The sequence below is a fragment of the Crassostrea angulata genome, chromosome 10 (genome assembly GCF_025612915.1).
Source record: "Crassostrea angulata isolate pt1a10 chromosome 10, ASM2561291v2, whole genome shotgun sequence".
NCBI classification, from domain to species: domain Eukaryota; kingdom Metazoa; phylum Mollusca; class Bivalvia; order Ostreida; family Ostreidae; genus Magallana; species Magallana angulata.
Genome location: NC_069120.1, coordinates 47,690,526 through 47,704,679, shown reverse-complemented (window position 1 = coordinate 47,704,679; position 14,154 = coordinate 47,690,526). Strand labels below are relative to the sequence as shown.

At 31.2% G+C, this 14,154-nt stretch overlaps 1 protein-coding gene across 1 annotated transcript in view; it reads right to left on the bottom strand.

The window, feature by feature from the left end:
• The window catches only part of LOC128167347 (cadherin-23-like), a 40,871-nt gene extending 27,420 nt beyond the window's left edge, over positions 1-13,451 (bottom strand). The window contains exons 1-9 of the mRNA XM_052833023.1: positions 13,316-13,451; positions 8,443-8,514; positions 8,269-8,346; positions 6,499-6,662; positions 5,696-5,755; positions 5,517-5,606; positions 3,294-3,383; positions 3,173-3,184; positions 2,881-2,997 (exon numbers count right to left, since the gene is read on the bottom strand). Coding sequence (XP_052688983.1) covers positions 2,881-2,997; positions 3,173-3,184; positions 3,294-3,383; positions 5,517-5,606; positions 5,696-5,755; positions 6,499-6,662; positions 8,269-8,346; positions 8,443-8,485 — 654 coding nt within the window. The 5' untranslated portion in view covers positions 8,486-8,514; positions 13,316-13,451. The remainder of the gene's footprint in view (positions 1-2,880; positions 2,998-3,172; positions 3,185-3,293; positions 3,384-5,516; positions 5,607-5,695; positions 5,756-6,498; positions 6,663-8,268; positions 8,347-8,442; positions 8,515-13,315) is intronic.
• Between the last annotated feature and the right edge of the window lie 703 nt (positions 13,452-14,154).

The window sequence follows — 14,154 nt, the reverse complement described above, 5'->3', positions numbered from 1 at the left end:
GGCAATGCCTGCAATGCGATGTACGTACGATAGGGATAGAGGACCAGTCAACCGATGAGATAATTTGCATAACAGTTCGTACTTCAATTAAAAAGCGGCGACGTTAATTGTTCGAATACCGGAGGTAAAATGTAATCATTTCGTATATAAAATATTTGTATTAAATGAGAGTAAGTGGCTGTCTTCCTATAGCTAGGAACAGATTTCGTATTTCATCACTTGATAAAACAAATAAGACGATGTCCAACTGAATGAGTAAAAAAGCGCGCAATATGGCAGGGGACAGTTTTTGATACAATTCATTGTAGCCAAGGGATGCATGTCTTCGGAACTCTGTAACTAGAATATCCTCTGTTCCCATTTAGCACAAATACCTTAAATTCACTCATTAATTTCTGAAGAAAATTACTAGTCAAAACCCGTAAAATTCTCTACATACTGGTTTTCATGAGATTTTAACCCTTTCATATTTTGCTAATTTTTCATGATTTTTCAGCTTTTTAGACCTCCTCCAGCTAATTCCCGGCAGAGGGTTGACCTTCTGTACTGCGTGCATGTTGCACTATCACAGTCAGAAACATACCGGTGTATAGTTTACAATGTCCCATCCACCTACTTATCGTGTTATTTTATCTCCTGTCTGTAACTTGCAATTTCACTGTGTAAAGTCAACACAACAGTCATAGCCGCAGGTTTCGCATTTTACTTTTGATTCTCATGTACCTAACATAAGGGGCCTACATATTGCGTATCAATTTCAACAAGAGACACCCCTCTAACTAATGATGATCATTAAAAATCATTACATGAATTTTAGCAACACTCATAAGCCTTCAAGTACAGCAACTCTCAAATTTTACAAAAATATTGACCGGGTACTTTATCCGAAACTGTCCCTTGCTACCCAACCTTCCCCATGTAGAATGGCGATATTTAACAACTTGTAGTGATGTTTTAGCTACCTTCAATGCGATGCGCCGCTCAGGCCTTCAGGCCTTTGATTTAATTATTTTACATCGAACTGATAATGTTGATTGCTTCTAGCTATCAATATATCATTATTGCCGATCATTCCTTTAAAAGGAATACTTGTTTTTCCTTTTCATCGACGGAGTAAGGCAGACGAGAAATTGCATATCCAGTTTGAAATCTGTTTATTTTAATTCTTTATTGTTAAATTTACCCACCCGCCCACACCATTTTTTTACTATAGTAACTGATATAACATAGACATGATTATTCCCAATAGACATGATTGTGAATGTTAATATGTCAATGTGCTTAAGTTTTCTCTGATAACTCAAAATTTATTAAACAGATCCGTATGAAAAAGAAGGACACATTCATTTGCTTTAATTAGAAGCAATGTTTTTGAGATTATTTTCAATTTGAACTTATTTAATTTACGACGATTGACAAACAAGTTCCTATATTTATGTGGTCCTTAATGTGGGTGAAATGTCACTAATGCTTTCGCTCTATGCAAATAACGAACTGCATCTACATTGCAGTACTTCTCACACAAATGTTTTATTCTTACAGATGTTCTTAAAATGCTACTGCAATAGTTTTTTCTCGGCATTATTTTTTTTACGTGGCACCTGTCTCCATTAACACAGAGTGGATGATTCTTGTCGTCAATGAAAGCGTGTTTACACTCAGATATAGTTACGGATGATTGCTTTCAGTTCAGTACATATTTTTTCATAAATGTCTTCAATTTGAAGAGCAGACGAGCATAACATAACGAATATCGGAGTAAAATACAAAAAACACAATCATGTATAAAAACAGAATATTAAAAAGGTGTTTAAAAATGCCGTTAATTTAAAAAAATATCTTCCCACAGATGTAATTTAACCAATGCACAAAAACATCATGTGTGACATAGCGAGTGGTTTCTCCTACTGAGCTATCCAGAACTTACTCTTTTCGATGTTATAATAAAACACAGGATAGAAATCAGTTTTAAAAATTTTGTCGGTTTTTTTTTTATTACAAAATTTTAACCCCAGGTCCTGAGTACCTCTAACAAAATTCTTAGTTTATTCCTTTGAACAAAAGCTATCAATTATAATATTTCAAAATGTTTTAGGGGCAAACCGGGTCTGAAGGATATCTAGGCCAAAGACCGTGCAGAAATATACCATTTTACTTTTGTCAACAAAACGTAGGTACGTTCTTTTCAAATTATAACAGAGGCAGTTAAATCTTATTCGGAAATGTCTACCATATAACGTGAATCCTATATAAATACATTTTTACATGACACAAATCTTCACACGAACAAATGATTCGAAGAAAGGGAAGCGGGTTTTCAATTTAGTCCTCGAACAAGATAATTTTCATTTTGACATTAATAAAGTTTTTGTTCAGTCTTTTTGTTTTAATTTCATTTTTTTGGAGGGGGGGGGGGTGGAGGTGGATGCGGATGCGGATATTCTGTCGGTACAGCGTTAATAATATACAGTAAACATCTTTAAATCCACGTGTCTAAATGTCACGGTTTGTTGTATCAATACCTTTCACGATCGTATTCTTTTAACGGAGAATCGATTTTTCTGTTCTTAAATAATCAAGACAAACTTAATTCAAATATATTTTGCACAATAATTACAATGCAAACATGTTCATGGAAAGTTATCATGCATCACAGTACGATTAAAAGCACCGTGATATATTACAATACTTCGTCAGGAATTATTAATAAAATCATGACTAAGATACTTTAAGTAACATTAAAAGCATGAATTCACAGACCGATCTCCGGTTTCCATGGAAAAAAAATTAATTATAGACAAAACTTATTAAATAGAAAATTTGGTTATTCCTTTTTGTAACGAAAAAAGGGTCTTTTAATCTATCAAATATCTTACTTACGGTGGCTATTATCTTGTACTGGTAGAAAGTTAACGTCTCGTAATCAAGGTGTTGTAACAATTTTATTTTTCCATTTGATGGATCTATGTCAAATGTTTTATTATAGAGTCCAGAAGCCTGAAATATTCAATCAATAAATTATTTTCAAGCATTGCAATTGGTGCTGCACAAACCATAACACTTTATCTTGGACTTTTATATACAATGTATATGTTTTTCCATAATAGTGTTGCATTAGCTATATCAAAATATAATGATATATAATGATGTTTTATGATATTTATTTAGTTACCTGACCAGCAGGCTGAAGAAGAAAAAAAATAAAAATATTAATTTATAAAAGCAAATATATACCGTACATACCAATAATTTGGTTGTTAAAACAAATTTCAGCACTTTAATTACAATATCACCTGTAAGGTGTAGGTCACCAGTCCTCCAAGTCCGTTATCAGGATCCGTGGCGGAAACATTGGCACCGATGTCATTTGATAAATTGTGATTCTGGTAAATCAAGTTACATTGTATATACAAGTATACATTCATACAATAGAGAGGATGATGTTTCAAACGTGTACGGGTACGTGTACGTGTATTAGGGGAATCATCTAAACTCTTCGTGTACTATGTCATCGGTTTTGTGACGACATGGTTTCTATACGTTTTGTAAAATTGTAAAGTGCCGTCTACACGTAAGAATAGATAAATCTTATTGATGAGTGAATATATTCTTGTTATACATTATATAGATTTTTAAAACTTCATTCGTATGAAAATTGATAAGAAATTTACCATTTATGTGGAATAAATTAAATAATTTCATGTCACAAAACTGCGTCGATTTACGTACACGGTTTTTATCTCATGCGTGTGGTGTATACATGTACTTTCCGTATGATAAAGCTTTGCTGTATCAAACGGCCGATGCTTTATCAAATACTTCCGGTCCGAACTATTTTTGACACAGCCCCACGCTTCAATGCTTCAGTGACCTATTTTCGAAGATTTACTAGTTTTTGAACATAATTATATCTAATATCAAATATAAATATTAATATAAAATTGATTTTGTTAAAGATTTAAATTACAAATATGAAGGAAAACACATAACTGTGTAGCAAAGGCGTCTGAACCGGGTGCAATAGGGGTAAAGCTATAACTAAGGCCCCCTCCCACTTTTTCTGCAAACTTATACATAACCGAAACCAAAGACCTTTTTTTGCTTTTCAAGATTTTTGATAAGTTTAGCCCCCCCCCCCCCCCACTTTCAACTTCCTTCCGACGCCACTGTGTAGTTTATAAAACTGAAAATCAAGTAAGCTATCGTGGAGTTTATCCTGACAACGCGATGGAAACAGAACGTTTGGTTGTGTTAAGATACAAAAACTTACCGAATAATGTTACTTAACACTTTTAATTTTCCACCACCAGTAAGCTAATTTAATAGAATGCAAATTTTCATTTTCAAATCATTAGGATAGTGTTTGTTTTATAAAACATCAACATTGAACAACTGTTTCTCGTTCGAGTCAATTTAATCAAGTCTAGCATTCGAAACTGTGTGTATATCAACAAACTTGATTATTCAAGTCTTCTGATCGGCATTTCCACTTAATCAAGTGCATAAGCTCTAAGAAAAATTATTCAGAGCTAAAAAAATATTTCAAGGTTTATTTCAGCGAAACTTTGCATTTAAACAGTAAGATTTATCTCCGTAATGACGTACTAAATTGTATTTTGTACTTTTATGCTAAATACTAAAATCTGATTGGTTTAGACGCAGTTGATAATTCGTTATTACCCTCAGCGTTAGCAACACACTTGGCAACGTGTAACACAATGAATTGTTACATGCGCGTAAATTATGCGCGTACGGTTCGCCGAAGAATTCACATATTTTTATATAAAAGCAGTAAAAAAAAATTTAAATTAAGACATTCAGTATGATAAATTAAATAGAGCCTGCTTGGGAGGATAACAGTTTAAATTGACACCCCTCAAATACCATTGTCAACCTCCGCTTCGCGAGTTTTCTTATGTGTCAATTTTGACTGTTACCCTCCCAAACAGGCACTATTTATATATATTGCGCAAGGTCACAAAAACCACATAACATAATGTTGCATCGTTGTTTTCATTCTTTAAAAAAATCAATTCGGGTATATTTGCTTTACAACTTGTTGAAATGGTTATATTTGCTTTGCAAGCCTCGCGAATATATATATATATATATATATATATATATATATATATATATATATATATATATATATATATATATATATATATATATGATCAATATATATTTATAGATAGATAGATAGATAGATAGATAGATAGATAGATAGATAGATAGATAGATAGATAGATAGATAGATAGATAGATACACCATTCCAGCTCGTTTGATAAAGCAAGTATAAAATCACACAATATAGATATCCTCTAGCTACATGTTTCCTATAAGTTAAGAAATATCATCTGATAAATTTCAAAAACGTGTACGTCTACGTATAGTTTTAACACACGCACGGGTACCCGTACACGTTTTAAACATCAAATTATCTAATATCACATTTAAGAAATGCATTTAATGTGAATATACTATCGCATAAGTCAGCACAATATAATAGTTTTACCTCCAGAAGTTCTTTCCTGTATGCAATTTGACTAAATTTAGGAGGTTCGTCATTGATGTCCAATACAAACAGACTCACTGACAATTGAGACTGGAATTAAGAGTTTAATATACGTAAACATAATAAATACATTTCGCTTCTTAAATGTTTTCATTTCTAATTGTACATGTAACACTTACTGAGGGAAGACTTTGATCATTGCTTATAGCTGAAAACTTTAATGTAAAGCTCGACTTTGTCTGTAAAAAATATTAAAGGGTAAGTTAAAATTAAGAGCACTTAAGTGTGTGTATGCAAAACTTTTTAAATATAATATCATTTATCTAAATTATAGATTAAATTAAAGGAAACTTAAATATCGTCCTCCATTTACTACATTGTAATTTAATTGCATAAAGTATACATTTTACGGACATTAAATTCCATTATAAGATAGGGTACCTCTTATTTAAACCAATGATTGACTTTAAAATGCTTCGAACCGCTGATCATGTTATGTGAGTTTTGCCTTTAATTCCTTTAGCAAGGAAAATGTATGATGGTTAAAACAATACGGAGTATCCTACTCTATCTAATGTTCATTTTATAACTAAATGTTTGGACAAAAGTTCTTCGGCGTGAGCATCTATGCTGTATTGTTTGGTGTTTGTTTTGTTTCTGTTTGTTTTGCTTTTCTAATCGCATCTAAATACGCATGCGAAAAATCATCAAGTGAAATTCTTATTTCAATGATTGTACAATAAACAGATTAAAATTTTGATGCACATTTCTGGGGAAAAGATTTACATTTTGTTCTGGGTTTTTGTAAAGGATAACGTTTACTTACGGTTATGATGTTCAAAAAATAGTTTAACAAAGTTTAAAACCTGAAGTCAGCTTTAAAAAAAAATAACACAGGAAACAAATGTTATGACCAACTCTTAGTATTCTGAATTAACATACTCTAACAAATGTAGATATATATTGGTAAAAACTGCCAAACCTCTCTGTCAAGTGCCTTTTTCAGGAAAACGTTCACAGTAACAGTGGCTGTGTTGTTTGTTCCGTTTATTTTCACAATATCATTTGTAAGCCCAGTCGGTATAACTTCTACATTTCCACCATTTAATTCTTTTGCAGTAATTGTAAAGAGTGTCTTATTAAGACCTAATGAAGAAAAATATTATCAATTTGTGAAAACCATTACATGTATTTGTTGTACTGTTTCGTTAGGGTGAAGAAAGAGGAGTTAAACTTTAAGAAGTTATTCCAATCGGACAAAAGACCACCAATGCATGACATAAGATGTCTCTAATGTATTTTCGACCGTCTGTATCTCTTTATAGACAGATACAGGATACCTGGGCTACTTATAGCCCCAGTCACAACGAAGCGCACGTCCTTCTAAAATCGTAAGATGTACTTGCGTGTCTTTCAAGATTTTAATTAAAATCCGCCCGTGGAGCACCGGTAGAAGCATGTACGCCCAGTTGTGACTTTAGGATTTAACAAGATTTTAAGGCTACGATGAGCCACGGTAGTCACAACTTGCGAAACCCGTCGCACAGGCATGATAACAAAATTCGTTCTGTCGGCTGTGACTGACGCTAATGATGGTATGTTATGTTAATGAGATATTTATGAGAACGAAAAACCATCATATTATCAGAAAATCACTGTTTAAAAAGGCAATGGATCCCATACTTTAAGTATGTCAACGGTCAACAATAATTTTTTATAAAATTACTATTATTTTAAAAATGTTCAAACGTAAGCAAATAAATTTGAGACTGTCTGATTAGCGTAAATTGATCATATCTGTATCAATTATTTTTAGACTTTGTTTCGATGAATTTCATTCTGCTCTTTGACCAGTTCATTTCATAATAAAACTGAATAGAAAGGGTGAATCTTAATACAGTAGACGATACCTATATAAAGAAGTTAGATCTGACACGATTTGTTACATACATCACGTAACAACCTTTACTGGCCCAATACTACCAGCTAAGGGAAATCTTAACGATCAGATATAACAAACGTTATAAATCTAACGTACAAATAGTGTTTTTGCATATATGAAGGATAACAGCATATGCGGTCATTTCAAACACCCTTACTAAAATATATGTCACGTGATGTAATAAAAAAACAAGGATCAGTATGAAACGTTGAGCGAATAATCACCAGGTTAACAACACCAGTGTATAATAGGGATGACCAATGGGTATGTTCACCCTACAGAGGTTAATGTTATTATGTTTCTCTTCAATATTTTATCTAAATAAAAGGGTATAATGAGGAGATTCTATAAGGGTACATTAAAGGTTAAATAAAGGCAACATAAAACAGAAATAGGAATATTCATGGGTTTTTTTTTTTCATTTTAATGGAAGGCTTTAGGTTTATCTCACATATTTCTTACAAAGTCAACAATAATTGAGCTTTAATATTTTATCTAAATAAAAGGGTATAATGAGGAGATTCTATAAGGGTACATTAAAGGTTAAATAAAGGCAACATAAAACAGAAATAGGAATATTCATGGGGTTTTCTTCATTTTACTGGAAGGGTTTGGGTTTATCTCACATATTTCTTACAAAGTCAACAATATTTGAGCACAAACTCATTTACTTAAGTCTTATGAAGTGAAAAACAAATGCAGAAAAATATGTTGATGGAAAGCATAAATAAACGATACATTAATATTTGTTTGATATCATGACACACTTTAATACACTTTATGCTACCATCATCAAATTCATGTTTTTACCTGAAGGTCCTTCCTCAACTTGTTCAAATTGTTTGTCTGCGGTAATACTCGGAGGCAACTTAGATGCAAGACTGGTATCTTAATGATCAAAAGAAAAAATAGTGTGGAAAAATAATTGAGAAAAGTATGACATTTTTATAGATTTACGGGAGCGTAAAAAATGTCGATACTCACAGATAAGCATGAAGAAACTTAATGCTAGTGTGTTGGTAATCATATTGTATCCACAAACGATCAAGTGATAGCCTAAAGAAAATCAAAACACAGAAAGTACTGACGGTAGTTTTTTTTCTTTTTTCATAAAACATACATAGTTTGATACTCATATCGTATAAATATATCTTATATGTAATAAGCATAGTTTTACATACATGAAAAAAAATACTATTGTACATATTACTACTATGTAATAATTATAATAATAAGTATTCATCATGAACATACATCGTAATACTGTATCACATATCATAAAACATATATAATAAATATGGTCCTTTATATACTGTTTTGAAATCATAGAAAGTTTACAACATTTTTATAAAAATCGTTTTTATTTCTACCAATACTGGTGATAATTACATTCTGGAGGAAAAGAGTATTTTTAAGCTTGTGACTTAGATCTTGCTCACACATTCTTTCTCTCTGAATTCTACATTTCATTTTAAATTTATATATTGTAAAAGTAATGAAAGACAAAAAGTTATTCAAAAAAGAAGTCTTCTCGCTAATAACATTGTATAAGCATAGTACAACAATTTTCCATGTGACGTCAAATTTTAAGTAAATGCTTATTCTCTCCCAGATATGTTTGACAATTTTGCAATCATACAAAAGATGTTTTATATCCTCGTTAACATTGCACACTTCGCACAATGAAGAGACAGTTTTGTTTCATTTACTGACACATACATTATTGTTTAATATACCATGAAGGAGTTTGTAATTAAATTCTGAGATTCTTTTTTCATACATTTCTTTGATTTTTGCAACATACACATTTTTAAAAACTTATCTCCATCTATATTCATATATTGGTTTTTGAAACTTTTTATCAATATGCAATGCATAATGAAAATTACTTTTAACACTGTTAACTGAATTTACGGTATTGTTTCGAAATAAACAAGATACACAAGGTTTGATTTTGACGTATTTTGAATAGCTGCAGTCAATTTTTTCCTAATAAACTTTAAATGCTTTTCTAAGCATGATATATTCACATAAGATATTGTTTTTTTCTAACCAGTTTTTGTGCAAAGTACATCATATCATAAACATCTCCATTTTCATCAAAAATATCTTTTACATTCAAAATTCCACTTTTTATCCAATTTTAACAACATAGTGGTCTATTTTCATACTGGAAAAGGTTATTATTCCATATAAATTGACTCAAGAATTCGTCCCTATTTAGCGTATTCACATTTTTTTGTTTTTTACATCTGTTAAAAGCTGAAAATACATTTCCGTAAAAAACAGGAAGTTTCAGCATTTTTAAAAATGATGATTCCAAAAAGTTGTACTGACGGTAGTTGATTTATTCAGAAGTAAATAAAAACATTAGAAAAAATGACCTGACAACATGAGGAATCCATGTTGGATTTCTTTCATCATTAGACATAACGTAGAAAAAGCAATGAAGGTATCCTTTTCATAGCAAACCGAGTTTTTGTTCAAGAATTCGAAAATAGATATTAAACTACTTTACAGATAATGTGTCTCGTCGCTAGGGATTAAATGCCTCCAATGTATCAAGGAACAACTTACTAAAATATTTACGCCTAAACAAAAGAAGAAAAGCGAATAAAAAAATAACATGCACACCAACTTAATTATAATTGATAGCTCTAAATTTAAAGATTTTCCAATATGTGGTTTTTATTATACATAAGCAACAGCATGGACATAATATTTAGCAAGTAATATACGTATTTTTATTTTTGAGAGAGAAGAAGGAGGGTCTTTGTGTTTATATACATATTTTTTCATTCAATGTGTTCTGTCCTTTTCACTAAAAAAATCACACCATCGTGAATTATTATATATGTATGCTTCCATGTATATTATATGTTAAAAATGTAGAGATTCCAAAGGAAATGGAGTTGTAAGATAGCTGTGAAAGTCATGAAACTACAAACTACAACCTAGAATTTTGTGATATTGTGTAGAGTTGTACATGTATATCCAGGTAAAATCCTTTAATTTGCAACAAAGACCTTTGCAAAAAGGCGTCATTTTCCTCCATATGCTTTTTTATGTGCATTAAGAAATTTTTTTCAAAGAGATTGCTCTAACGCTCTCATATAGTGATTTAGGAAAACTTTCAGTTACCATACAGTTGCAACAGGCAGTAATTCAGATTTACATACAAGGTTCTATGGATAAAGACATTCAATAAATATGGAAACAGAAAATAATCTGAAGGAGAAAATTCAATTTATTTATTCATTTAGTGTATTATAAACCTTGCGAAATTCTGAACCCGGATTCTTAATATCGCCGCAAATTACTAAACGCTCCAATCCCACCCACCCCCACCCACAAATGAAAATTTCAACCCATTCAAAATATTATGCCTGCAAACTATTGACCCCCTTTTACTTCTCAATTCATGTTGAAGAGGGTGTTAAATGTTATTGTCACAAAATTTTCATTTTCAATTGGAGAGGAAGTTTAAGATAGTATGGCAATGAAACATTAAACCTCCGTCTATTGACAATTCCTATTAAAAAGGGGATTCAAAATATTTTAGCTGCAAAATATTAACACCCCCACCGCCTTTGACAGACATAACAGCTTACAAACATTATAAATAAGAATACACTCAACACTTGTAGATAGACAAATGTACTTAAGAACCAAGTATTACCGACTAGGAATATGGGTATATTAATATATTTAGAGCAATGATAATTGAATAAGATATGCAAAACGATATTCCAACAAAAGCCATGAAAACTATATTTTATGACTATTATATCTCTATACATAATATAAAAATACTATCCTGTCGATCTACTTCCTCCATTACGTTTATAATGATTCAATAGATCTTATATACTATATGAAAACTTCTAGAAATATCAATGATTAGCGTTTTGTAACATTACATTTGTACAAACGTTAGTAAGCAAAAGGGAAGGGTGCAACACTTGTGGTTTGTAATTTGGGGAAAAGCATAACTTAAAATGAATTGATTTTGGTATAACTTGACTATAGTTTGCCCATTTTTCTCTCTCGCAATTGGAAGCTTTGTGGTTCCCCTTTATCTGTTTAAGAATGTGTGGCTCATTCGTCTCTTATTGACTGTGCATTAAGGTCAAGATCTAGTAAATGATTTCAGATTGTCTTTTTGGTTCTAGAACCATTATGACGTCATAATTGATTTGATGAATTTTTTCCCGTATTTTACATCTTTAAAGGAATTATGTAGAAAATAAAACAATATTTTGACATTCAATATTTAACCAGGGGAAAAGTAATCCCGGTACCTATATTCTATTTGACAACATTTTAAAGGGGAGGTCAAGAGCTTGTTTAATGCCGTTTTTGGAGAGACTCTAGGCATTCTAGATATATTTCATTAGTCAAAAATGGACAAAACTCTGATATTTGTTACTTTTATCCTTCATATTTCATAGAAAATGATTGTTTAAAACATGATTTTTCATTGTGCTTACCAAAAAATTAAGCCCCGGTACACCCTAAGAAACAAAGATATTGTTATGAAGCATCATTAAAAGAGTTTATATCTTGAATTTCATAAACCTGTAGGCACCTTTCATTTACTAGATCTTGACCTTAAGGAGCAGTTTCGGAGTAAATCATTACTTCTACATAGCGTTTTCACAAGAGAAACGGGACTCAGTTAGATAATACATAGATTGCACGAGGCCACATATCATTTCTTTATCAAAACTGTCAACGTAGAAATAAGTCCCAATCAATGTAATCAATATTCTAGAAGGACAATTTTCATATGCATATGAAGATTTTATTATGAATACAAAATACTGACAAAAGCTTTGGTCATAATAGTTTGAGATTTTAGCTCGCATGAAAAAAATATTCAATTACTAGCAACCCTGATTTAGTAATTCAGTATTTAAGTTCCATCATTTTATCAGAATAAGTCATGTTTTTCCAATCAATTTTAATCAATTTTTTCTCATTATTTCAACGCGGATTGTTAACGTATTCCAGTTGGTTGTATGGTCTGTTATAGACGTTTCTACGAAAAGCAGTTGTTGGTAAATCAAGTGCATTCCTAAATGACATGTATGTATGTTTAATAGGTATATTCTTGAATAAGTATATTTATATCAAAGCTAACTTGTTGAAAATTCAAATTCGTATAGATGAATTACAGGTTAAATGAAGTATATTGACTGTATTTTTAGCTCAAGATACACAGGTAGTTGGAATGCATCGTCACTGTTCTTTATAACATAAAACTACTCTTTTCAAACATAAAATTTAATCAGGTTAGTAAAAAAAAACTTCACACACTTGATCAATTTTTTCTGTGTGCGATAATTTCTGTCTAACTCCTCTAACGTCCTAATCTTCAATAAAAGATATGCTTGGTTTAAAGAATGGGGAGGTGCAAACATTCAATTCAGATAAGGAAACATAGGTAGACTTGGTTTTATCATGATTAAGGTTCACATTGAATGGCAAACTACAAAACGTAATACCTTACACAGGAAAAACTTCTGCAATAATGTTTTTATCAAACGTATACAACAAGATTTGGGTTTAAACGGGTGTATTTGAGCTTTATAATGAACGGATTTAACATTTTTATTCAGAGAGGATATCCGGCATAGGCAATGACATAATTGAATTTGCTCTATTATATTTTATATTTCTAATATATTCAATGTTCTTAACGATGAAAAGGGATCTGTCATAGTATGCCAACAATGTTTACCTTTTGATAAATTTACATTGCCCGCCATTAAACCGATGGTATACATGTATATAATTATTATAGCAATTCGCCGTTGTAATGAAACAAACTTATTCTTTAAACACTTAAACTCACCTATGTTGTTCGTTATATTTCTAATTGTATTCCATAATTTGTTTAGTATCTTTTCTTAATTATTTCCAACGCTGCCATGCACTTCCCGTTTGGACGTAAACCAATCGATAACATTGATACCGAACTCACGTGACTGATAACATAAATTCCCCAAGGGACACTGTTGACTCCTGAAATAAAATCAATTTAGAAAAGAATTTAACCACAGGTAATAAGATGGCCTTTTATCTAATATCAATGAAATTGTTATCAGACTTCACGTATTGTCCTTGTAGAAAGATTAACAATTCTTATTAAATCTTTTCCGAAAACTAGAGAGAATGAAACCTTCCTACCCGGTAACCACCCTTGATAACATATCAAGCTGTAATATGAATCTATCGTTCGCTACCCAGCCAATGTTTTAAAATGTTAGATTGTGTAAAGCGATTGAATAGTAAGAACCTTAAGTAGCAAAATCGACCAATTTCCTTATTTAGAATTAGATTTAAAGATTTTTGTACGATATTCTTTATCTTATGGAAGACAGAAAATTTGTTTTAAAAACTTATATCTAGGTAGGTTTTTTTTATTTGAATGTTAGTTATTTATATTTTCTTTTAAAAATATGCTCATTTGAAAAATGGTTAATAGAAAACAAAAGAGTAAATGCTCGAATTCACGGCAACTTTGATATTTTAACTCCCGTTTATTAAATTAAAAAAATACAGTTGTTATTTGGGGTTTTTTCTTGGTCCAATATTAGAATTTGGTTTTTAAAAAATACAGGTAAGTTAGCACTAAATAAATGGCTATTTATATTTAACGTGACACTCAGGTGACGATGCTTCTTTGAGAAT